Source organism: Heterodontus francisci, chromosome 2 (genome assembly GCF_036365525.1).
Source record: "Heterodontus francisci isolate sHetFra1 chromosome 2, sHetFra1.hap1, whole genome shotgun sequence".
Classification (NCBI taxonomy): domain Eukaryota; kingdom Metazoa; phylum Chordata; class Chondrichthyes; order Heterodontiformes; family Heterodontidae; genus Heterodontus; species Heterodontus francisci.
Window position 1 is genome coordinate 162,705,566 of NC_090372.1, and position 27,799 is coordinate 162,733,364.

At 44.0% G+C, this 27,799-nt stretch overlaps 1 protein-coding gene across 2 annotated transcripts in view; it reads right to left on the minus strand.

Moving 5' to 3' along the window:
- The window catches only part of rsu1 (Ras suppressor protein 1), a 241,752-nt gene that overhangs the window by 197,992 nt on the left and 15,961 nt on the right, over positions 1-27,799 (minus strand). For both annotated transcript variants that reach the window (XR_010976961.1, XM_068051598.1), the window contains exon 3: positions 27,168-27,218. Coding sequence is in view for 1 of the 2 variants with exons in the window: in XM_068051598.1 (XP_067907699.1) it covers positions 27,168-27,218 (51 nt within the window). In the remaining variant the exon portion in view is untranslated. The remainder of the gene's footprint in view (positions 1-27,167; positions 27,219-27,799) is intronic.

Sequence of the window (27,799 nt, forward strand, 5' to 3'; positions counted from 1 at the left end):
AGGCCACAACAAAGTCGGAAACTGACCGCATAAACTCTGCTGCAGAGAAGTGTCGAAAGCGGAAGGACAACAGGACCCTGGCTCGAGAACCCCTTCACTCAGGGCAACACTTGCCCTCTCTGCACAAAGACCTGTGGTTTCAGGATTGGCCTGCTGAGTCACTTGAGGACACACAAATCATGAACCCTGGCAGACGTCATCCTCGTTTCGAGGGACTGACGACTATGACAACACATAAATAATGGTGAAACTATCAGCCTCATTGCTATTTTGGCAGAAAAATCTGACCCACTGTTTCCAAGATAAAATTACCTTTTCCATCAATCCGGCCAAAACAGAGAAGGAGCACTAACTTATTACTGTTTGGATGTTCTTCCAATGAAGTCAGATAGTGCTGTGGCATTTGAAAAAATTAACTATTAAATGTTATTGTACTATGATCTTGGGTTACCATAACTGAACTAGGGAAATAAAGGATTGACTACAAACAAAACCAATCCGACAAGCAGCACTGAATTAGCAATATATTCACACACCTACTCTGAAAGACACTGAATAGGGAAGGATGCCAGCTGTTTAATTAAAAGTTCTGACAAGACTATTTGCAACCATGTTAGTGGTCATTACTGCCAATATAAATAGTAGGCAATGTGTTCAATTTAAACGCAAAGTCGCTGCCATGTAGACACAAAGACAAATGTTGTGTTGTTGTTTTTGTATCTTCACACTCTTCCCTTGGAGCATAGTGTGAAGTTGTGGAAGGATTCACAAGCTGCGACATGATCGTTCCTTCCATAGCCATAACTGTCTTTGCACCAGCTGATAGGGTGTCTACAGACAAATGTGTTATCAGATTAGGAATTAGGCTGTTATTCTGGCTATCAATTTAAGCAATAGCCACCAAGGTTCTGACTTTTAGAAATACTAACTACAAGGTTAAAAATCTGGACAATAGGGTCTCACAGTAAACAAACCAAAACTGCTCTACCAGGACGAGGCAAATATGGTTTTTAAAATATAGATTACTTAAAACATTTCAGTAAGTGACAATATTCAATTAGGATAAAATTGTTGCTAAAGCCAACTGAGAAAGGTACACCTTAGGGAAGGCACTTTGTTTGCAGGGGCCAGGGGTGGGGGGAGAAAGACGGTGGCATAGTGGTAACGTCACTGTACTAGTAATCCAGTGGTCCAGGCTAATGTCCCAGGGACATAGGATTTGAACCCACCGTGGCAGCAATGAAACTATTGATTGTTGGAAAAATCCATCTGGTTCACTAATGTCCTTTAGGGCAGGAAATCTTCTGCCCTTATCCAGTCCGGCCTAGATGGGATTCCAGACCCACACCAATGTGATTGGCTGTTAACTGCTCTCTGAAACAGCCACTTGTCAAGGGCAATTATGGATGGGCAACAAATTCTGGCCCGCATCCCAAGAAAGAAAAGAGAATTAAAAAATGATGAGAGTCATGAGATATTGCAAACATACAAATAATGAATGAACTTCCTCTTTAATTACATCAGGGATGTTCAGTGCAAGTTCAAGGCCCACTGCAGGTTATCAGCACGTCAGCCAGGAAAAATAATCTTGTTTACATGCACAGTTACAACTTCAGGATGTCAAAATGCTTTACAGCAAATTAATTACATTTATATAGCACCTTTAATGTAGTAAAACATTCCAAGGTGCTTCGTAGAAGCATATTCAGACAAAAAGTGACACTAAGCTAGAGCATTCCAGAGGTTAGGGCGCAGATGGCTGAAGGCACAGTCACCAATGGTAGGTGAACCAAGTGGGGATGCACAAAAAGCCAGAGTTGGAGGAGGTTACAGAGATAGGGAGTTGTAAGGCCATGGAGGGATTTAAGCACAAGTATGAGAATTTGATAAATAAAGAGGCATTGCTGGACTGGGAGCCAATGTTTGTCAGCAAGTACAAATTCTGTTCTCTAACTACCAATTCCATCCCACTCCCTGACCACCATTTCAGTCTGAGCCAAAATGTTCGCAAACATGGCACTGCATTTGACCCCAAGCCGAGCTTCTGCCCCAGGATTATCTTCATCACAAAAGAGTGCTTACTTCCATCTCTGTAATCTCGCCCATCTCCACCCCTCAGCCCATTTACTATTGAACACTCATCTTGTTCGAGTAGACCCAGCGACAGTGAAGGAGCAGCGAGATAGTTCACAGTCAGGATGGTGTGTGACTTGGAGGGGAACTTGCAGGTGGTGGTGTTCCCATGTATTTGTGGCCCTTGTCCTTCTAGTTGGTAGAGGTCACGGGTTTGGAAGGTGCTGTCTAAGGACCCTTGGTGCATTGCTGCAGTGCATCTTGTAGATGGTACACACTGCTGTCACTGTGCGTCGGTGGTGGAGGGAGTAAATGTTCGTAGATGGGGTGCCAATCAAGTGTAATTCTCTGTCCTGGATGGTGTCGAGCTTCTTGAGTGTTGTTGGAGCTGCACCCATCCAGGCAAGTGGAGAGTATTCCATCACACTCCTGACTTGTGCCTTGTAGATGGTGGACAGGCTTTGGGGAGTCAGGAGGTGAGTTACTCGCCTCAGGATTCCTAGTCTCTGACCTGCTCTTGTAGCCACGGTATTTATATGGCTACTCCAGTTCAGTTTCTGGTCAATGGTAGCCCCTAGGATGTTGATGGTGGGGGATTCAGCGATGGTAATGCTGTTGAATGTCAAGGGGAGATGGTTAGATTCTTTCTCGTTAGAGATGGTCATTACCTGGCACTTGTGTGGCACAAATGTTGCTTGCCACTTATCAGCCCAAGCCTGGATACTGTCCAGGTCTTGCTGAATTTCTGCACGAACTGTTTCAGCATCTGAGTCGTCGCGAATGGTGCTGAGTATTGTGCAATCATCAGTGAACATCCCCACTTCAGACGTTATGATTGAAGGAAGGTCATTGATGAAGCAGCTGAAGATGGTTGGGCCTAGGACCCTACCCTGAGGAACTCCTGCAGTAATGTCCTGGAGCTGAGATGATTGACCTCCAACAACCACAACCATCTTCCTTTGTACTAGGTATGACTCCAGCCAGCAGAGGGTTTTCCCCCTGATTCCCATTGACCTCAGTTTTGCTAGGGCTCCTTGATGCCATACTCGGTCAAATGCTGCCTTGATGTCAAAGGCAGTCACTCTCAACTCACCCCTTGAGTTCAGCTCTCCTGTCCATGTTTGAACCAAGGCTGTAATGAGGTCAGGAGCTGAGTGGCACTGGCGGAACCCAAACTGAGCGTCACTGAGCAGGTTATTGCTAAGCAAGTGCCGCTTGATGGCACTGTTGATGACATCTTCCATCACTTTACTGATGATTGAGAGTAGGCTGATGGGGTGGTAATTGGCCGGTTTGGACTTGTCCTGCTTTTTGTGTACAGGACATACCTGGGCAATTTTCCACATTGCAGGGTAGATGCCAGTGTTGTAGCTGTACTGGAACAGCTTGGCTAGGGGCGCGGCAAGTTCTGGAGCACACGTCTTCAGTACTATTGCCGGAACATTGTCAGCGCCCATAGCTTTTGCAGTATCTCGTGCCTTCAGTCGTTTCTTGATATCACGCGGAGTGAATCGAATTGGCTGAAGACTGGCATCTGTGATGTTGGGGACTTCAGGAGGCGGCCGAGATGGATCATCAACTCGGCACTTGCGGTTGAAGATTGTTGCAAATGCTTCAGCCTTATTTTTCGCACTGATGTGCTGGGCTCCCCCATCATTGAGGATGGGGATATTTGTGGAGCCACCTCCTCCAGTTAGTTGTTTAATTGTCCACCACCATTTACGGCTGGATGTGGCAGGACTGCAGAGCTTAGATCTGATCCGATGGTTATGGGATCGCTTAGCTCTGTCTATCACATGCTGCTTACACAGTTTGGCATGCAAGTAGTCCTGGGTTGTAGCTTCACCAGATTGACACCTCATTTTGAGGTATGCCTGGTGCTGCTCCTGGCATGCCCTCCTGCACTCTTCATTGAACCAGGGTTGGTCTCCTGGCTTGATGGTAATGGTAGAGTGGGGGATATGCCAGGCCATGAGGTTACAGATTGTGGTTGAGTACAATTCTGCTGCTGCTGAGGGCCCACAGCGCCTCATGGATTCCCAGTTTTGCATTGCTAGATCTGTTCGAAATCTATCCCATTTAGCACAGTGATAGTGCCACACAACACGATGGTCGGTATCCTCAATGTGAAGGCGGGACTGCGTCTCCACAAGGACTGTGCCATGGTCACCCCTACCAATACTGTCATGGACAGAAGCATCTGCGGGGGCAGATTGGGGAGGACGAGGTCAGGTATGTTTTTCCCTCGTGTTGTTTCCCCCACCACCAGTCTAGCAGCTATGTCCTTTAGGACTTGGCCAGCTCAGTCAGCAGTGGTGCTACCGAGCCACTCTTGGTGATGGACATTGAAGTCCCCCACCCAGGAGTACATTTTGTGCCCTTGCCACCCTCAGTGCTTCCTCCAAGTGGTGTTCAACATGGAGGAGTACTGAGTCATCAGCTCAGGGAGGGCAGTAGGTGGTAATCAGTAGGAGGTTACCTTGCCCATGTTTGACCTGATGCCATGAGACTTCATGGGGTCCGGAGTCAATGTTGAGGAATCCCAGGGCAACTCCCTTCCTACTGTATACCACTGTGCCACCACCTCTGCTGGGTCTGTCCTGCCAGTGGGACAGGACATACCTGGGGATGGTGATGGCAGTGTCTGGGACATTGTCTGCAAGGTGTAATTTCATGAGTATGACTACGTCAGGGCTGTTGCTTGACTAGTTTGTGGGACAGCTCTCCCAACTTTGGCACAAGTCCCCAGATGTTAGTAAGGAGGAATTTGCAGGGTCGACAGGGCTGGGTTTGCCGTTGTTGGTTCCGGTGCATAGGTCGATGCCGGGTGGTCCGTCCGGTTTCATTCCTTTTTATTGACTTTGTAGCAGTTAAATACAACTGAGTGGCTTGCTAGGCCATTTCAGAGGGCATGGAAGAGTTAACCACATTGCTGTGGGTCTGGAGTCACATGTAGGCCAGACTGGGTCAGGACAGCAGATTTCCTTCCCTAAAGGACACTAGTGAACCAGATGGGTTTTTACAACAATCGACAATGGTTTCATGGCCATCATTAGACTAGCTTTTAATTCCAGATTTATTAATTAAATTCAAATTCCACCTTCTGCTGTGGTGGGATTTGAACCCATGTCCCCAGAGAAATACCCTGGGTCTCTGGGTTACTAGTCCAGTGATAATACTACGCCACTACCCTACCACTAATAAATCCTGGAACTCCCTTCCTAACAGCACTGTGGGTATACCTACTCCACATGGACTGTAGCAGTTCAAGAAGGCAGCTCACCACCACCTTCTCAAGGGCAATTAGGGATGGGCAATAAATGCTGGCCTAGCAAGCGACGCCCACATCCCATGAATGAATTTTTAAAAAAAGTCATCTCCAGACTCGACCATTCCAATGCTCTTCTGGCTGGACTCCCATCTTCCACCCTCCATAAACTGTTGAGCTCATCCAAAACTTCGCTCCCATATCCTAACTCATACCATTGTGACAATGCCTTCAGTTTTCCCAACTGGAGGAAATTTCAGCTCCTCCAGGACTGGAATACAGACAACAGAGGCAGCATGGTGGTGAAGTAGGGCTGGGTGTCCTCAGTGTACAGGTGGAGCCTGACACTGGGTATTTAGATCGATATTTGACAACTCCAGAAGTAACAGTGCAGGGGTAGGAAAAGAAACATTTGCAGGAGATCCTCTGGCTACAACTGGAACTCGTGAGGGCAGTCCTACTCAGGTGGATGACAGAGGAGAAGAATTAGCAAAGGATGGTGTATGTTACTTCTGAACTGTATTTACTTTATTGTCGCGAGATGCAACAGCAAGTTAATTTTTTTTGGTGGTGTTGGTTGAGGAATAAATGTTGGCCAGACACTAGAACAACTCCCCTGCTCTTTATTGCAGACTGCAGCCACCTGCACAGACTGGCGAGGCCTCAATTTAACATCTTATCTGAAAAAACACCTCCTCTAATGCAGCAATCACTTAAAATGTCAGCCTAAATTGCACACTCAAATCCTGCACTTGGGCTTAAACTGATAGCTCTGGCACAGAGGCAAGATTATGACCACTGAACCACTGACAGCTGTGGATAAAGCATTAATATCCACCTCCTGTCCTTGTTCCTTGACCCTATTGCTCGATTGGGTTGATAAAATTCTGTCTTTCAAATTCCTCTACTTATATTGCCACTGAATTATCTCATTCTACGCACTCAGGGCCAAGTGAGAAAAATCAGCCTCATTGCTGAAACACAAAACTGAAACCAACCCAGGGTGAGGTCAGATATGATCCCAGTTTGAAAATGGACAATGCTTCCCTCCTACCTGTACCAAACAAATGAACAAAAGCAATGTTTTAAAATTATTTGTACGAGTATGCATATGTATTTTACTACTCTATTAATTCCCTTTTTGCACCCAGGAGGTTAGAGGCGTATCTTTCTAAATTAAAAAAAAACAGCAAACCAAAGGGTGCAACATACCTTAGATTTGCTAGGACTCCAAGGGTTAATTACACAGTAGCCAGTTTAAAGGTTTTCATTTTCAATTTCAATTCTGTACTGAAAGATCTATCACAGATTTCACAATGACACCCTTGGGCTAAACTGTCAAATACTATTAATAGTGCAGTAAAAGTTCAATACTACTAACTCACTTCATAGACCATCTTTGGTAAGCAACAAAGGGATATAAATAGTACAGAATAGAACCACAAAAGCTCAATTAACTATCTTGCAATATACTCAGTTTTAGACTAGGTTATAGACAGACAAAAGAAACAAAAATAAGTTTAGTTTTAATTTTAAGTAAACAATTTCTGCAAAAGTACAAAAACAAAACATATTTGGCATGACGTGAAAGAAAGGCCCACCATGATGAATCACATGTATTAAATATTCTAGTTTAATGCTGCAGGTGCTTTAGAGCTAGAAGGAGATAAATTTTGTTTATACTGGCTGTGATTCATCACCCAACAGCACAACAGGTGAGGACAGGGACCTTTAGTGAATCAGACAGGAACCAAATGTACCTCCATCTTGTTTTTACTTCATCCCCACATTGGAAACCTTGTGGCCTGGATTTTGCAGTCAGTGGTGAAGGAAATGCACTCATTGCTCATTGTGCTGACAGCAGCCCAGAGACTTTTTGCAGGCTTCTGAACAGCAATCTATGGTTTCTAGAGATCCCCTATCGGGGATCTGTGATGTGTGGGAGCAAGGCAAGAAAGAGAGCAGCTCTTCAACTAGATTGAAGAATTCTCAGACATACAGGGTGGAATCTTACCAGCTCCACGAAATTGGAGGCAAGAGTAAATTTGGAAAGGTGCACTCAGATCAGCTCCCCGATGTATTCCCGCCTCAGTTTTCTTTTGCCAGCTGTGGTCTAAAAGTGGAAGCAGTTGCTCACCCGGTAGTGCCGTGCAGCCAATTAGAGCAATTCAAATGTCAATTAGAAAAAGTTAAACCAAGTGCATGAGATCTTGTGAACGGCGTATGGGGCCCCGGCTGGGGAGGAGTTGAGAGGAGGCAGCCTCGCAGCGGGAGGTCGGAGTCTCATAAGTTTTCAGCTGTTGGGGAACTCAGTGGCTGCAAATGGGAAGGCTGCTCTCTGGCCATATCGCAGCCCTACCATTGCATTCTGAAATAATGGAGACAGCTTCTCAGATGGCCATATGTATTAAACTTTTTAGCCGTTCCACGGACACTAATGACAGCTGCAGTGCCTCCTGCTGCTCAAATAAGTCTGGCCCTCAGCAACTGATCTCATAGTGGGGTCCACCGGACTCCACTGGAGTAGGCCGCGTTGTCCACCTACCATCCTCAATTGGACGAGACTGCAGAGGCAGCCTCATAGTTGGCCACCTCTTGCAAGACTCCCGCTGTTGGCTCACCTCTGACCCATGTGGGGTCAGGAGCTAAAGATGGTCCCGATGCCTGAAAATTATTTCAGAGCTGATAAGATTCTGCCCAGAGTCTAAACTAATTCATTGTGAATAAAGCAGAATAAAGATTGTGAAAGAAAAAATGGGATGGTGGAGGAAGAAAAGGAGGGAGAGTCAGTCCATGGTCTGCAAGACGAGTGGAGGATCACGTGCAAGCTGTTGTCTGAACAGATGACTTTTGAATGTTATTAGATGCACGGACTCTGGTTTCAGGATTGCAGAGGAACTGTGGTCGGATGAAACAAAGAAAAAAAAAAAAAATCGGTGACTTCATCTTGGAAGGCAGGGGCTGAAAATCTACCCTAAGTTGCTCAGAGTTTTTGACAAACTTTGTGGCTGTTCAGGCATATTTGCTGAGGGAACTGCCCGTAAATATATGCGAGATCTATCTTTATTGTATCTGTAAATTAGTGTAATCTGTAAATTATATATATTGACCATGATTAGTCTGTTTTTTCATGTTTAATTTATGTTGATTTTGGTTTGATTGTTGAAATACACCCGACATGAAATTTGAACCCTTGTCAGACTGAATTTCTTTTGGCAATCTTTATCTAGTGAAAAACTGGACCAATGCCCAAAACTCGATTTTCAGAGACAATTTTCATTGTGATCTTCTTCAAAAGTACTGTGGACAAATCCATGATGGTCAAGAGATACTTATGACCCAACTTAGTCATAGGTAAGGGTCCAACACAATCCACAGGAACCCGACTAAATGGTTCATCAAATGCAGGTTATAGGTATTAATGGGGCTGGCTTAAATCACAGCCTGTAGCTTCCTAACCATCTGGCATGCGTGACATGTCTTACAAAATTCAACCACATCCCTATGCAGTTTCAGCCAATAAAAATGTGCCATTACTTTAGCCAGAGTCTCCCAAGTACCCAAATAACCTGTGACTGGAATGTCATAGGCAATTTTCAAAATTTCAGTGTGATAGCAAGGAGGAACATGAATTTGATGGATTACTGCCCTATCCCCATTAGCGGGCCTCTAGGGAGGTCTCCACTTCCTCATCGAATTTTTGCTCTTGACATAATAACACTCAATGACTTTTTCAGCCACTGCTGTAGAACACACCATCTGAGACAAGCTCCTCAAATCAGGGTCTGCTTGTTGTGCCTCAAATCAAGGAAGATCTGCTAAACAATTCCCCCATTGCTAGCCTTGGAGCCTTTAACACTAATATCACCATCAAAATTCTTGAAAAAAGTTTTTGAACCAAGCACATGAGTTGTCCTCAACAGCTGAATCCATCTGGTCTTGTTTAACCCTACAAGTCTGGGACAATACAATTCGAGAATGGCCCAGGAAATTCTACTTGTGAAACCCCAATTTCAGCAGCCTCAGCTGGCTTCCCTGAAACCACTGAAGACACCAATACTTTATCACCAGCCAAGTCACTTCCTAGCAAAAAAAAATCCACATCTTCAATAGGCAAACTAGGAATGATACCAACGGCAACAGGACCAGGGATTAAGTCGTATTTTAAAATAAACCTTATATAAAAAGGGAAAGGGTAAATAGTTCAGGGTATTAATGGAACCTAACCCTCGCATTCAGCAAACTACCAGGGAAAAAATTCATGTCACCTTCCAACATCATGTGACTGTACATGTAATGTGCTTGATTTTCCATTTCAAACACTCAGCCTTCACATGTCCTTTTTATAAAATGACAAAAATAGCATGTCGGTCTCCTCGAACCAAACTTGTCCTCCAGACTTTCTTTTTCTAACCGGAGGTGTATCTGTGTCTCTACTTTTGCAATCTCTCAATAGAACCAGATCTCTTTTTATTATCAAACTTCCTATCTCTCCAATTTCTCTGAAAGTTGCCAAATTGGGGCCTGTAACCTACTGCTTTTGTGAATCAATTCATAATCATCTGCCACTACTACAGCTTCCTTTATTTTACCAACTTTATGTCCTTCCAGGTGAGACCTTATTCCCGAAGGGACACTAATATTGAATTCTATCAGAATCACCTCTCTAAGACTTAAAAAGTCTTGTGCAACCTTCCTCAACCTATACCACCCATCAAAACACTATTCCCTTCTCTTCAGCAAATTTCACGTACGTCTGGCCCTGTTTCTTTCACAAATTTCTGAATTTCTGTCAGTAGGCCAAGGGGATCAACTCCGGCATTAAAAACACCAGTCTTTATTTTGTCATAGTCTCGCAAGTGCTCTTCTGAAAGACACAAGTACACCTCCAAAGCTTTCCCTACGAAAGCACACAACAGGAGAATTGTCCTGATTATTTAGGCCAATCCAGATCCGAGGCAATTATCTGAAATAACATGAAGTACATTTCTACTCCCTCCTCATTAAATTTAGGTACCAAGCAATTGTTCTTTGCCAAATCAAAACTATGAGGAGTTTGCTCTGGCTCCTCCTCAACTGTCACTTCTAATGCATGCAGATGGACTCGGAGCTTCTGTCTCTTAAATTCTAATTTCTCCCTAACTTCTCGCTTTCCCTTTTCAATTCAAGTTTTTCTTTTACCCCTTTCCTCTTTCTAATTTCATCCTCTATTTTGAATTGTCTGATTTTCCTGCTTTTGCGAATTTAATTTTGGCTCGTTCTACCTGAGCATTAGCAGAAACATCCTTTCTTGCTGAAGCAACATACCATTTCTTTGTTGATTTCTGCTTTCTTAGTTCCTGGGCACTGACACTCACATGCCTTGCTACAGCAATCAAATTAACTTATGTCATAGCGAGAGAGCGTGAGAAAAAGTGTGTGCGAAAGAGAAAGGAGATTTATTTTTAAATCTCCGTAATAAATTGCATATGGAAGGAATGGGACTCTTCACTTGTAAAAGTTAATTTTCAGTGTCAAAGAGATTGGTTGGCAGTAATTGTGACAACACACTGTTAAAAATTCACTTACACCTGAATACACCAGCCCTAAACCTTTTCTGGTGCATTTCGTCAGTAACAAGAGGGAACCGTCATGCCCTTACTTGGACTGCAATGATGGTGGAGTGCAGCTTGCACAGGAGCAGGTAAAAATCGCACAGCAAGTTCTGGATTTCTGCATTTAACCGCACGTGCGGACTCCAGAGGTTGTTGTCCGATTTATTCTCTATTAGCCTCATTATTATTCTCAATGCAAATCTTGGCCACTGAATCTTGCTGGGAATCATTTCATGGTCATTCCACCACCGTTCTCCTGGTACACAGTCTCACTGGAGAAACACACAAAATTGTTCAAACTATCATTAATCTGTAATTTTACAGGAAGAGAAACTAAACTGAATACCTAAAATAGTCACAACTGCAAAAATTAAAAAGAAACTACTGGGATGAAGACCGACCTCAAGTTTTCCATCAAACCAAGTAAACACCCAAAGCAACAGTCACAAGGCTGTATTTTCGTTATGCGGTTCAGTAACCTGACCCCATAAGATTTCTAGGCCCTGACCCCGCAATGCTATTTTCAAGCGTAAAGCACTTAATTGACCTGGGTATGAGTTAGGAGCCCAATTGGAGGCAGAACAAGTCACTGAGGGCAATCTTAAAAAGGCAAGCGGTAGCCATGACTGGACTTGCCATTGCCTTCAGTGATGCAGCGCCAGGGAGACTGAAGGGCCTCTGTGGCATCGGCATGCGCCCCCAGACGGCAACCCACTTTTCTGACTACTCCCTGGACGCACATTGATGCAGTATCCGAGAGGAGAGAGATTTTCTTCCCAGCATCAGCAAGAAGAGATCCACCCAGTGAGACCAAGAGGACTTGGATGGAGGTGTCCATGGAGGTCAGCAGCCATGGACCCATGAGAAGGACCAGAGTCCAGTGAAGAAGGTTCAATGACCTCTTGCGGTCTGGTAAGGTGAGTGGCCAGAGGCACCCTTTTCATGGTGCACCAACTCTCTTAGCACCAGAAAGCATGCGAGCTGACCTACAGAATGTCAATAGTTCTCCCTCATATTGTCAGAGTACATCAATGGTCACTACACTAAGACACAGCCACCTCACATATGGGGTGACATCCGGGTGGGGACATCACTGAGGGGAACATCAGCCCACATGTAGGTCATGCTGAAAAGAGATGAGGGAGGGCAACCTACTCATGAATTATTCTCCTTTTATCCTGCAAGAGAAGAGCCCATAATACACAGGCGATGGCCAGGCCCAGCTCCACATGCTGACAGCAGTGGAGGAGGTGGTGCTGGAGATCACCAGGGTGCCATCAAGGCATTTGATGGAAGTGCCAAGATGGAACACCATGAGCAACAGGGTCACTGAATAGCTCTTGAGGTGAAGGGGATAGAGAAGACTCGTGCCAAATGCCAACAATGTATCTTAGACTATCTGAGGGTTGGTTTTGCAGGGGCACTTGTTGGGTAGGACCGGTTCTCATTACCATTTTCTTTAGTCTCCCACAGGACCAGTTGCAGAGCGGCACCGAAGTGTACCAGACATAGCGGCGCTGAGATCCTCAGTGGGGGTGGGTAGTGTCCAAGGAACCTGCACCATCACACCACACCTCTGCAACTTCCACCAGTGCAGACACACACCTCAGTCGTGCCACAGATTATCACAGAAAAGGAGAGCGTTGGGTGAATCTCACAGCACATATGAGCAGATGGAGGGGGAGGCAGAGTCACCTGTGGGCAGTTCCCCTTGGAGAACAGAAACAGTGATACTTTGCAGGGCAAAAAATACTGGGTCTCAGGTGTCATAGACAAGGAGAGCCTTCCTCGAGAAGGAGGTAGGCAAGTTCCTGTTTGCTGGAGTGCCCAGAGGCCTTGAGGAGCCATGGAGGAATCTATGCACCACATGTGCAGTCATGACTCAGGGATTCGATCAGGTGAGCTCCTCTGTTGAGAGATTGAGCGAGCTCTTGGACAGCCATATGCAGCACCACTACGAGTGGTTGCAGGAGCAGCATGTCAATATGCACAGAAAAGTAGTGAAACTCTCTACAGCATTGACCACTCAAAGTCACTGATGGATCAAAGTTGTTCGGAGTGGATTCCAGTTGCATCCAGCTCAATGGCTTCACCCAGCATCCATAGGCGCCAGGAAAGGGCAGAGACCGTGCTCCCAGTAAACAAAGGGTCCACTCCTCAGGGGGTACTAGAGTCACCCTTGGACAATGGTGGATGGAAGAGCCATCTATCTGCATGTTCTTGGCTGCCAATGGGACCTCGCAGTTAAGAGTCTTAGCGGTGAAATAGCTCTGTATGCTGAAAGGTGTGTTGTGGGCTCATCAGTTGCATCGGGAGTGATCAGGTGAAGTGCTGCTGAATCAGTGTGGACCTTTCTGCCATGACAGATGCCAGCCTGCAGTTCATCCCGAGAGCTGGGTTAGCGTAGCCAGTTGTCCTCTGCTGACTGGGCTCCGGCCACCTCTGGAGCTATCCCATCTCCTCCCAGTCGTTGTCTGAGGTAGAGTGACATTCCAGCTCCTCCTCTTCATCCATCTCCAGGACTCTTTGCAGTGTCATGTTGTGTAGGGCGCAGAAAACTACCACAATACAGGACACACTGGTTGGCTCATAATGGAGGGCACCACCCGACCAGTCAAGGCAATGGAAGCGCACCTTCAAGAGGCCAATGGTCTGTTCAACGCAGTTCCTTGTTGGGAGATGGCTCTGGTTATAGCGCCTCTCTCCATCAGTGTCTGGGTCCTGAACGGACGTCAGCCGCCACCTCCTTTGGGAATAACACTTATCCCACAGCAGCCACCCATGGAACCTGGATGTTAGCCTGAAGAGGTGTGAAATCTGGGACTTTCATTAGGAAACAGGAGCAGGAGGGGTAGGCCATTTGGCCCCTAGAGCCTGCTCCACCACTCAACTAGATCATGGTTGATCTTCTACCTCAATGCCATTTTCCCGCACTATCCCCAGACCCTTGATGCCTTTAATATCTCGAAATCTATCGATCTCTGTTCTGAACATACTCAATGAATGAGCCTCCACAGCCCTCTGGGGGAGAGAATTCCAAGATTCACCACTCTCTGAAGAAATTCCACCTCATCTCATTCCTAAATGGCCTAATTCTTATTCTGAGACAGTGCCCTTTGGTTCTAGACCCTCAGCCAGGGGAAACATCCTTCCTGCATCTACCCTGTCAAGCCAAGAATTTTGTATGCTTCAATGAGATCACCTCTCATTCTTCAAACTCTATAGAGTATAGGCCCAGTCTCCTCAATCTCTCCTCAAAAGGACGACCCCGCCATCCCAGGAATCAGTCTGGTGAACTTTCGTTGCACTCCCTCCAGGGCAAGTATATCCTTCCATAGATGAGGAGACCAAAACTGCACATAATACTTCACGTGCGGTCTCACCAAGGCTGTATACAATTGCAGCAAGACATCTTTACTCCAGTATCAAATCCTCTTGCAATAAAGGCCTTCCTAATTGCTTACTGCACCTGCATGTTAGCTTTCAGTGACTTATGAACAAGGACACCCAGGTACCTTTGGACATCAACACTTCCCAATCTCTCACCACTTAGGAAAAGTAGAAATGCAGAGTATTTCTCAACAAAGTGAATAACTTCTATATTCCATCTGTTATGTTCTTGCCCACTCACTTAGCCTGGCCAAATGCCCTTGAAGCATCTTTACATCCTCCTCAACTCACATTCCCACCTAGTTTTGTGTCATCAGCAAACTTGGAAAGGTTACATTTGATCCTCACATCCAAATCATTGATATAGATTGGGAATAGCTGGGTCCCAAGAACTGATCCTTGTGGTACCCCACTAGTCAAAGCCTGCCAACTTGAGAATGACCCATTTATTCCTACTCTGTTTTCTGTCTATTTACCAATTCTCAATCCATGCTAGTATATTACCCCCAATCCCATGTATTCTAATTTTCCTTACTAATTTGCTGTGTGGGACCTTATCAAAAGCCTTCTGAAAATCCAAATACACCACATCCACTGGTTCCCCTTTATCTATTCTGCTAGTTACAGCCTCAAAAAACTCCAACAGGTTTGTCAAACAGGATTTCCCTTTCATAAATCCATGTTGACTTTGCCCAGTTCTATCATTATTTTCTAAGTATCCCATTATCACATCCTTTATAATAGATTCTAGCATTTTCCCTACTATTGATGTTCGGCTAACAGGTCTGTAGTTCCCAGTCTTCTCGCTCTCTCACCTTTCTTATAATAGTGGGGTTACATTTGCTACCTTCCAATCTTCAGGAACTGTTCCAGAATCTATAGAATTTTGGAAGATGACCAACACATCCACTATCTCTACAGCCACCACTTTCAAAACTCTGGGATGTAGATCATCAGGTCCAGGGGATTCATCAACTTTCAGTCCCATTAATTCCTCCAGTGCTACTTTACTAATAATTTCTCTCAGTTCCTCGTTATCATTTGTGCTTTGGTTCTTTAGTATTTCTGGGAGATTTTTTCTATCTCCCTACGTGAAGACAGACACAATGTATTTGTTTAGTTTCTCTAGCATTTCCTTATTCCCCATTATAAATTCCCCTGTCTCTGCCTGTAGTGGGCTCACTTTTATCTTTGCTAATCTTTTCCTTTTACATACCTATAGAAGTTTTTGTGTTTCTTGTTAGTTTACTTTCATATTCTATTTTCTCTTTCTTTATTAGTTTACTGTCAGGCTTACTATTCTTTTGGCAACTTTATAAGCCTCTTCCTTTGACCTAATACAAATCTTTAAACTTCTCATTGGCCATGTTGGATAATGTTTCCTGTTGGGATTTTGTGTCTCAAAAGGAATGTAAATTTGTTGTAAACCATGTATTATTTCTTAAAATGCTGGCCATTACCTGTCTACCATCATACCTTTTAATATAGTTTCCCAATCTACCACAGCCAGCTTGCTTCTCATATCTTCGTAATTTCCTTTGTTTAGATTCAAGACTAGTTTCAGATTGAAAATCACTACTTTCAAACTTAAATGTAAAATTCTATCATGTAATGGTCACTCTTACCTAAAGTCACCTTTATGAGATTATTATTCAGACCTTTCTCATTGTGCAATACCAGATCTAAAATAGCCCATTCTCTATTTGATTCCTTATCATACTATTTCTAGAAAAGCATATCGTATATATTCAAAAATGAAAGAATGATGACAGTTGCCTGGGAACTGGGCGCAAACCTGCTTCTTGTGGTCAAAATCCAGATGGACATTCAATGAATGGTAGCCCTTTCTGTTGAGGAATCTGACTGGCTGGTCTGTTGTTGCCTTGATGGCTTCATGGGTGCAACTGATAATCCCCTGGACCTCAGGGAATCCACTGATGGCGACAAAGCCCAAAGTCTTCTTTGTCTGCATTGGCCCATCAAAGCAGATGTAGTCACACTATCAGGCAGGACACAGATGCCATATTCCGGAGGGGGGAGGGGGGGGAAAATGAGTTGCTGATTGCAAGATGCCACCTAGGTCCGCAGCTGATCCCTGGAACGAGCCAGTTCCAAAGAAGTTTAGGACGATGGAGACCTTGACGGCTGCAGGTAAGGGACTGCCATGGGGCCGCAAGGCCTTAGGTCATTGTGCGTCAGAACACAGAAGTCAGAGACCATCTGCCTACAAAGGTGTAGTTTCCTACAGCATTGGCGCTCCGTCATTAGCAGCTGGCTGACTCTTGAGCACTAGAACTGATGTTTTATGTGGTGTCTTCTTCTCCTTGCAGTCATCCACTGCACGCCTCTGGCCTCCTGCTGTCCAAGAAGTTGCATCTGATGCAGCTCATCCCAGCTGCTCTGTCCAATGTCAGAGTGGCCTGTTCCCACCCTGCTTCCCTTAGCTGGGATTTGTACATTCACCAAGCCTTCCCCTGCCAATCCCAGCTGCCCAAGTGATGCCAGCAGGTAATGTCCCTCTCTGCATTCCTACTACTGAGCATGTCTTACAGCTCCAGCAATACTTACTCTGTGGCACTTTTGGAGCTTCATTTTGAGCCTCTGCATTATTTAAATCAACTCTTCCCATAGCCCTCATTGCTCACGTCATGTACACCCTGCAGTGTTCCAGACATGGCGTTCTCCCCATTCCCTTCCTTTAAAAATTGAAAACTGCTGCAGACAAAGCTGGTTAATGAGCACAACAGATGCTTAATTAGAGGTGTGTCAGGCTGCTGTTCCCTCCCTCCCAGGATCCCACTAGCAGAGCAGTGAAATGTCAGACAGCAACTTCAGGATTTTCACATTAATCTGTGTTTGTGCTAAATCCGGAAGGTGTGGTTAGATTTAAAGGGATAATGACTGCAAACACTAACACATGAATTGCCAAAACGCTACAAATTCCAGACCAAAAAAAGTATTTTAAAAAAAACTTTACTAGTAGTGCTCCATTCATAGATCAACGTAACAGAATGCTGAGGAAAAAGGCAAATACTAAATTTTGAAACAGATTTCACGTAAAAAAAGTAGCTTTAGACTATAAATTGTAATGCCTGAAAAGTTGGACAGATTTATTGGAAGACCATCATTGTAACGTAACAATAAGCCATTTTAATTTGTGGGCTAATTTAAAAAAAGACTTACATAAATCAGTGAAAAGGAATACCAGAGAATAAGTTTTCACACAGAAAATATTCTGTAGAGCAAACATGGACAGCAAACTTGTCCCTGTTCACAATACACCTCAATATGGGAAAATCAGGAAACTTTTGTACAATTTTATCCCACAAATCTGGCTGTAATGAATTGACTGCCTTTATTTCATCCTGATCCCATAAGACTTCTTTCACTAAAAACAAATCCAAGATGACCATCACATATACAATTCATAATTATTGGAACATAAAAAGGATGTACAGAACTGGAAGAGACTGCAGTCTTGCTCAGCAATTCAAAAGAAAACTGTCAAAAATTCACTTACTCCCTTCAATATCTAATTATTTCGTATGTTTTTCCATACCTTCTGCCTTGGCATTAGTCTATTCCATACATTCAACACACTGTAAAGAAGCCAGTTCCAAGTGCAAACTGTTTCTGCACCTTTATTAATGCGCGGAGCATTTGCATTAAGGTAGATGAATTAACAGCGCAAACAGATATAAACGGTTATGATACAGTTGCGATTATGGAGACATGGCTGCAGGGTGACCAAGGATGGGAACTGAACATCCAGGGGTATTCAATATTTAGGAAAGGCAGGCAAAAAGGGAAAGGAGGTGGGATAGCATTGTTAGTAAGGGAGGAAATCAATGCAATAGTGGGGAAGGATATTGGCTCGGAAAATGTTGATGTGGAATCTGTATGGGTGGAGCTAAGGAACACCAAAGGGGCAGAAAACGTTGGTGGGGATTGTCTGTAGGCCCCCCAAACAGTCGTGGAGATGTAAGGGATGGCATTAAACAGGAAATTAGAGACGCATGCAATAAGGGCACAATTGTAATCATGGGTGAATTTAATCTACATATAGATTGGTCAAACCAAATTAGCAAAATACTGTGGAGGATTTCCTGGAGTATGTACATGATGGTTTTTTAGACCAATAAGTTGAGGCACCAACTAGAGAACAGGCCATCCAAGACTGGGTATTGCGCAATGAGAAAGGATTAATTAACAATCTTGTTGTGCAGGGTTCCTTAGGGAGCAGCGACCATAACATGATAGAATTCTTCATTAAGATGGAGAGTGAAATAGTTGAATCCAAAACTAGGGGCCTGAATCTAAATAAAAGGAAGCTACGAAGGTATGAGGCGTGCGTTGGCTATAGTAGATTGTGGAAATTTACTAAAAAAAGGTTGAAGGTGGATAGGCAATGGATAATATTTAAAGAACGTGTGCATGAATTACAATAATTATTAATTCCTGCCTGGCGCAAAAATAAAACCAGAAATGTGGCTCAACCATGGCTTACAAAAGAAATTAGGGATGGTATTAGATACACAGAGAGGAGGCATATAAAATTGCCAGAAAAAGCAGCAAGTCTGAGGATTGGGAACAGTTTAGAATTCAGCAAAGGAGGACAAAGAAGTTGATTAAGCAGGCGAAAATAGAGTATGAGAGTAAACTTGCAGAGAACATTAAAAACTGACTGTAAAAGCTTCTATAAATATGTGAAGAGAAAAAGATTAGTAAAGAAAATGTAGGTCCCTTACAGTCAGAAACGGGGGAAATTATAATGGGGAACAAAGAAATGGCAGAACAATTAAACACATTCTTTGGTTCTGTCTTCAGAAAGGAGGTCACAAATAACCTCCCAGAAATGTTAGGGAACCAAGGGTCTAATGAGAGGGAGGAACTGAAGGAAATCAGTACTACTAAAAAAAAAGTGCTAGGGAAATTAATGGGGTTAAAGGCCCACAAATTCCCCAGGGCCTGATAATCTACATCCCAGAGTATTAAAGGAAGTGGCCCTGGAAATAGTGGATGCATTGGTGGTCATCTTCCAAAATTCTATAGACTCTGGAGCATTTCCTACAGATTGGAGGGCAGCAAATGTAACCCCACTGTTTAAAAAAAGGAGGGAGAGAAAAAAGGGAATTACAGACCAGTTAGCATTACATCAGTAGTGGGGAAAATGCTAGAGTCTATTATAAAGATGTGATAGCAGAACACCTGGAAAGCATAAACGGGATTGGACAAAGTCAGCATGGGTTTACGAAAGGGAAATCATGCTCAACAAATCTACTGGAGTTTTTTGAGGATGTAACTAGTAGAATAGATAAGGGAGAACCAGTAGATGTGATGTATTTGGATTTTCAGACAGCTTTTGATAAAGGTCCCACATAAGAGATTAGTGTGCAAAATTAAAGCTCATGGGATTGGGGGTAATATACTGGCATGGATCGAGAATTGATTGACAGACAAGAAACAGAGATTAGGAATAAACGGGTCTTTTTCCGGGCGGCAGGCAGTGACTAGTGGGGTACTGCAGGGATCAGTGCTTGGGCCCCAGCTATTCACAATATATATTGACTAGGATGAGGGAACTAAATGTAATTTTCCAAGTTTGTGGACGACACAAAGCTGGGAGGGGGGGTGGGGGGTGCGGTGGGAAATGTGAGCTGTGAGGAGGATGCAAAGTGGCTCCAATGTGATTTGGACAAGTTGGGTGAGTGGGCAAATGCATGGCAGATGCAGTATAACGTGAATAAATGTGAGGTTATCCACTTTGGTTGTAAAAACAGAAAGGCAGATTATCTGAATGGTGGTAGATTGGGAAAGGGGGAGGTCCAACGAGACCTGGGTGTCCTTGTACACCAGTCACTGAAAGCAAGCATTCAGGTGCAGTAAGCAGTTAGGAAGGCCTAGGTATGTTGGCCTTCATTGCAAGAGGATTTGAGTACAGGATCAAGAATGTCTTACTACAGTTATACAGGGCCTTGGCTAGACCAATCCTGGAGTATTGTGTGCAGTTTTGGTCTCCTTATCTGAGGAAGGACGTTCTTGCCATGGAGGGAGTTCAAAGAAGATTTACTCAGCTGATTCCTGGGATGGTAGGATTGATGTGAGGAGAGATCGGGTTGACTAGGCCTATATTCACTAGCGTTTAGAAGAATGAGAGGAGATCTCATAGAAACCTATAAAATTCTAACAGGACTAGACTTGAGTGAGGGGCCGCATTATAAATTTTTGTTCTACATAGGGGGCCGGTGAGAAAATGTCAGAAAAAAAAAAGGTATTAGAAATTTATTTTACAACAACAAAATTTGTCTATGTCCTGTTGCAACTTACTGCTCCAATCTACAAAACTGATTATGCCGCCTAACATAGGTTTGATCTGGTAACTTGGATATACAACTCTATTTCTTCATTCAAATCATTAATACATATGCTGAAAGGTTGAGAACTTAGTACAAATCCCTGGGGAATACCATGTCACATCTTACCAAACAGAGAATGCTTCCTTTTCATCTCCTACTTCCCAACCAACTGCTAACTCATGTCATATCCTTAACCACAGAACAGTAATAATCCACTTAAATCTATAATCAGAGAAGCTGGTGCTCAAAATGTCTTCTGAATATTCAAACCAACCATGTAACGTGTAAATGGAACTAGGAAACTCAACTATATTGACAGCTATAAAAAGCAAGTTGGATCTTAAAACAAAATGGAGAATCTAAGCTGAATTATAGTTATATTTCACATTAAAAAATTACGATGTTATCAGTTTATTAAATTAACAGCCATCACTATTGTCAAGTGTCAGCTGTGGCTCAAGTGGCAGCACTCCTGCCTGAAATCAGGTGGTGTGGTTCAATTCCAGCGCAAAATCTAGATTGACACTTCAGTGAAATACTGAATGAGTGCTGCCTTGTTGGAAATGCTGACTTTCAGATGTAGCATTAAAGCCAAGGACCCATCTGCCCTCTCAGGTGGGCATAAAAGGTTCCATGGAACTATTCTGAACAGGGGGTTTTCCCCAGTATCCTAGCCAATATTTATCCCTCAAATAAACATCACAAAACAGATTATTTGATCATTTTCACATTGCTGGTAGTGGCAGTTTGCTTTGCACTATATTGCCTGCCACATTTCCTATTATTCTTATTTTTCCATCTACAGAAAGTGACTGCTTAAAGGAATATATTTCACAAGCTCTGTAGTTTGGAATGTACAATGAAGATAAATCAATCCTATATGGAGACGGTTCGCAAATGCCAACATTATCCAACCTGTCGTCATTTGATCATTGCCTAAAGGATGTGAAGGCATTAGAGAAGGTGCAGAAAAGGTTCACGAGAACGGTTGCATAGATGAGGAGCTTCAGTTATGTGGATAGATTGCAGAAGCTGGGGCTGTTCTGCTTGGAGAAGAAAAGATTATGAGATTTGATAGATGTCTTCAAAATCATGAGGGCTCCAGACAGACTAGATAGGGAGAAACTGTTCCCATTGGCAGAAGGATCAAGAACCAGAGGACACAGATTTAAAATGATTGACAAAAGAACCAGAGGAGACATGAGGAAAACAAAACGCAGGGCTACAGGGAAAAGGCAGAGGAGTGCGATTAGGTGACTTGCTCCTGCAGAGAGCCGGCATGGACACGATGGGCCAAATGGTTTCTTTCTGTGCTGTAACCATTCTATGTTTATAAATATAGCCAGGTTGGTTAAAAACAGTACTTAATTTTAGCCAACATGTGAAGGTACATTACTTCTATTTTCAACTGCATAAGACTGGGATTGGAAACTTGCAGTCACTTGATTGTAATTTGGACTAACGGGTGAGAAAGAATTGCAGTCTTGCACTGAAGTCCTTGAGCAGAAACATGATAAAAGAAAACCACAAAATGTGGGAACCGTAAAGCTGATGGTAATCCACTTCCTACAATCCTCCATTCTCCAGTTCACTGAATAAGGAAGAATGGAACCAAGTGAGGCAGTCCCAATCAGAACCAAACCATCTGCAGCAACAGCTTCTCTTCCCACCCACACCATTGCCTTGATCCCCTTCCCTTTCCACACCTACATATGCATCTTGGCGACATCATCTGCAGACATGGGAGCAACTTCCAGATGTACACTGACAACAGCCAACTCTATTGCTCCACCAACTTCCTCAACCCCTCCACTGCTTTGATGATAGCAGAGTGGCTGTCCAACATCCAATGATGGATGAGTCACAAGTTCCTCCAGCTAAATGCCAAGACTAAAGCCATCATCTTCAGGTCCTGCCAGAAGCTCAGGAACTCTCCTATAGAACCCAACCCCTCCAGCTATTGTTTGAGGATGAAACAAACTATGTGCACCCTCAGCATCCTAATTCACACTGAACTGAGCTTCCAAAACCATACATGTTGCAAGACATTTTTCTACTTTAAAGGCACTATATAAATGCATACTGTAGTATAGGCATTTTATCTCATGAAATAAGTGTACGCTTACTGATGTGTTCCATCAGTCTGCTGATCCACTTTAAACTCTAATTATTGAAAAAAAAACAGTAGAAAACACTGCCACTTGCTTTATTGTTTTACTCTTAAACATAGAAGTTTGTAAATGTTACTGAATAGTTACTATATTCATACATTCATTAGCACCACAGTTTATACAAAGGTTATGTTAAACTTATACAGAACCATGGTTAAACCACACAGAATATTATGAACAGTTCTGGTCTTTATATCATAAAAAAGGATATAGAGGCATTAGAGGAGATGCAAGAAAAATTTACAAGGATGATACCAGAACTATGAGGAAAGATTGAAAAGGTTGGAGCTCTTTTCTCTAGAAGAACGGGTGACATGATAGATGTCTCAAGCTTATGAAAGAGTTTGATAAGGTAGACATTAAAAAGATACTCTCACTTGCAGGTAAGACCAGAACTAAGGCTGATAAATATAATATAGCTACTAATAAATCCAATAGGGTATTCAGAAGAAACTTCTTTAGGCACAGAGTAGTTAGAGTGTGGAACTTGCTACTACATGCAGTAGTTGAGGGAAACAGTACAAATGCAATCAAGGGGAAGCTAGATATGCATAAGGAAGAATAGAAGATGTTGATGGGGTTAGATGAAGAGGGTTGGAAGAAGGCTGATGTGGAGCATGAACACCCGCATGGACCAGTTGAACTAAATGGCCCGTTATTGTGCTGCAAAAATTTTGCTATATATTTATAGACATGTGTTTCTATCAACATGATCATTCATTTGGTATGTGACAAATTATGGACATAAAAGTTTTACAAAACTTCCTGTAGGCACGGCAAAGTCCACCTTGCTAGTATATGGCACAGACAATAAAAAAACCTGCCTTATTTTTGGGTCTCAAGTACAGTCTTTCATAGGCCAAATTTGTCCAGTCCAACTTAAGGGAGTACTCTGGTAATTTAGAAAGTGCAGCAGCAAACTACAAAACTTCGCTAGTGACATTTCTGCTTCAGAATCTTACTCTTCTACAGAGGTTGAACATAAGAAACAGGAGGAGGAGTAGGCCATTCAACCCCTCAAGCCTGCTCCACCATTCAATATCATAGCTGATCTGATTGTGGCCTTGACTCCACTTTCCTGCCTGCCCCCCATAAACCTTGACTCCCTTGTAGATGAAAGATCTGTCTAACTCAGCCTTGAATATATTCAACATCAGCCTCCACTCCTCTCTGGGTAAGAGAATTCCAAAGATTAATGATCCTCAGAGAAGAAGTTCCTCTTCATCTGCATCTTAAAAAGGGAGACCCCTTATTTTGAGTGCCCCCTAGTTCTAGATTCCTCCATGAGGGGAAAACATCCTCTCAGCAACTATCCTGTCAAGCCTCCTCAGAATCTTTTATGCTTCAATAAGATCACCTCTTATTCTTCTACACGCCAGTAAGTATAGGCCCAAACTGCTCAGCCGTTCCTCATAAGACAACACCTTGATCCCAGATTCAGCCTTGTGAACCTTGTCTGAACTGTTTCCAATGTAGGTATATCCTTAAGTAAGGAGACCAAACTTGTATGCAATACTCTAGATGTGGTCTCACCAATGCCCTGTACAGTTGGAACAAGACTTCGCTATTTTTATAGTCCATCACCTTTGCAATAAATGCAAACATTCCATTTACCTTCCCAATTACTTGCTTTACCTGCATACTAACTTTTTGTGATTCATGTACAAGGACATCCAGATCTCTGTACCGCAGCATTCTGCAGTCTATCTCCATTTAAATAATGGCTGTGTTTGCTGAGAACACAACCACTAGGTGGCGCAGTACTTGCACATGCACAAATGCAGGCTCTTCAACTGGAAGATCAGGGTCTGCGACGTTCGGGCAGCTGCCAGGATTAAAGATGGCGCTGCTCAATTTATCACAGGAAATGCTTATAGCTAGATCGTTCTAGCAAACTAACCTTACATTAAGTTGGATGGAAGCCCAGTAAGATGCTATGTAGTTACAAGATAGTAAATGTAATCCTCAGATCCACTTAATATTCCAATAATCCTATTAAGTACAAAAGGAATTTTATGATTGAATTTCCATTGCAAGATAGTGAATTGGCACCCTGATCAATGGAAAAGAAAATCGGACAGATTACAAAATGTGCTGCCAATTCGTTACTGTGATTCATTTATATGACTGACCAGGACCGATTTCACCCGAATGTAGCTACTAGCTCCCGCCCCACTGGCTGCTCTCCCCCTTCGGTAACTCGCAGCACCCGCACCCCCCCACCACCACCAGCCGCTCGTTCCAGATCTTGCTGCACCCCCCCACTTCCCTGGCCAATTGTTCCCGGTTGCTCGCTCCCCGACGCCCCCCGCAGCCGCTAGCTCTAAGCCGCGCTGCTTCCCTCCTCTCGGCTAGTCACTCCCACGTTACATCAGACAACAGGCGCCACCTGAAGAAGCAAGGCAGCCCGCAAGGGGTGAAGGGGCAATGTAGGAGCAAGTGGCCGAGAAGAGGGAAGGGGCGCCGCCGAGGGGGGTGGCGCAAAGCGAGGAACAATCGGCCAGGGGAGTGGGAGGGAGCAGTGAGCGGCTGAGGGCGGAAACGTCGAGGCCTGGAGCGAGTTGCAGAGAGCCTCCAAGTCTCCAAGTCTCCCATTCAGCCGCTTCCACCAGCCGAGTGGGGGGCTGGATACCCGATCACGCTTTATCGCGCATGCTTGAAGATGGACCTGGTGCGGGTACGCAATGACGTTGGCGCTGCGCGATGCCGTCATCCTGCGCATGCGCCATTAAGTCCTGGCAAGATGTAGCTGCGCATGTGCGCAGCTTGGCGCACTGATGATGTCAGCGGGCTGGTGCGTTGTCAGGAATCACTTTGTTAAATAATATTCTGCTTTTCTATTCTTCCTGCCAAAGTGGACAACCTCACGTTTTCCCACATTATACCCCAACTACCAAATTGTTTTCCCCACTCACTTAACTGATCTATATCTCTTTGCAGACATTTGGGGCTGAATTTTACCAGCTCGCCGCTGATCTCAGCCGCGAGTTTCAAAGATGGTGGGCCGCACACACGGGATTTACTCCGCAGAGCCACGGCGATATTATATGTGGTGGCTCATTTACATGGCCGGGGCGGACGCCAACCCCCCACACCCCCCCCGATAACATGGTAGGGGCGGGCGATCAGTCCCTGGCAACGACATCCGGCGCCATTGTGCAGGCACCATTTTTAAGGGGCTTCCAGCCCTAACATTGAATTTCAATATTTAAAGGAATAGGCACATTAAAATTTATTTAAACAATGAAATAAACATTTCCATCCCCTCTCCCACCACCCCAATATCCATTTACTTCATTCCTTTCCCCCTCACCCCCCAAAATACCTACCTTGTGTATCTGACCTTCTCCCCCCCACCACCCCAATAACTTTTACCTTCAACCCCTTCCCAGCAACCCCTCCACCAATCAGAATAGTTTTCCCTACTGTGCTCCCCACCCCCCCCACCCCACACTGAAATAATTTCCATGCTCCCCCCACTTCCCACTAGTGACCCATATCGGATCTCCGAAAGGAGTCCGAGGACACGGGAGTGACGGCCACCGCCACCAATATGGCAACGGACGGACGGCAGGAGAGTGTAAGTATTTAGTTCAATCACTTTCATACTTTTAAATTTCAGTCCCGTCACCGAGTGGTGGGGAATCAGCCGGCAATATGCGGCAGGGCCTCTCCCAGAGCCATTTTCCAGGACCCCCCACCAGCCGTCAGGGGGTTGGGGGGCCGGTAAAATCCAGGCCTTTGTGTCCTCCTCACAATGTGCTTTTCTACCTATCTTTGATTTCAACTGTGCCAATGAGAGACATTACCCATTTTATGTTTGTATGATGCACCCTTAATTCAACAGAGTTCACCTCAACTTAAAATAGTTAAGATAATTAGCCTTTTTTAAGGTCAAATCTTTAACATAGTCAAAATAAACTGCCGAAGCAAGTATATATTTCAAACTTCACTAGGTGATTTGCAATTTAACCCACGATTCCACTAACCTCCCTATTTCTACCTCAACCCTCGATATGTTAAAAGCAAAGCCTAAAAATGTAGGTAAAGTACTTTCACTATAAAAGGTACTCTCTTAATCTTTAGAAATGTGGTAACATTTCAGTACCTCCTTTTAGTGCTATGCATAGATTCATTCCTCCACAGAAACCTACCATTGCCAGTCTCTGCATCAGCAACAAGACACCCCAGCAAATTGCTCCCCAGGGTCTCTCTCTCTTACATTACTACTTATTCTCTGAGTACATATTCTGCAATTTCCCAGCAGCATCCAACTTGTGTTTCATGAATGAAGTGATCCTTGACGTTTACTTACTTGTTAGCTTGTTGTGACTCAGCACCAGCTGGGTGATGTTGGAAAGAGTGACTGCAACAGAACAAAAATAAACAATGTAATACAAGTACAGTAGCATAGTGGTTACATTACTAGACCAGTAATCCTGGGACTTGAACTAATGATTTGGAGAGATAGCATCATGCAATGGTTACAGCGCAGAAGGAGGCCATTCAGCACATCGTGTCCATGCCAGCTCTCTGAAAAAGTAACTCAGCTAGTCCCACACAACTGCCCGGCAAATTTTTCCAATACCCTTTTGAAAGCTACGATTGAATCTGCCTCCACCACACTCTCAGGCAGTGCATTCCAGATCCTTACTACTGACTGTGGAAAATGTTTTTCCTCATGTCCCCTGTGGTTCTTTTGCCATTCACCTTAAAATCGGTGTGCCCTGGTTCTTGACCCTTGAGCCAATGGGAACAGTTTCTCTATCTACTCTCTCCAGACCCCTCATGATTTTGAGCACCTCTATCAAACCTCCTCTCGATCTTCTCTTCTCCAAGGAGAACAGCCCCAGCTTCTCCAATCTACCCTCATATCTAAAGTCCCTCATCCATGAAACCATTTTTTGTAAATCTTTTCTGTAACTTCTCTAATGCCTTCACATCCGT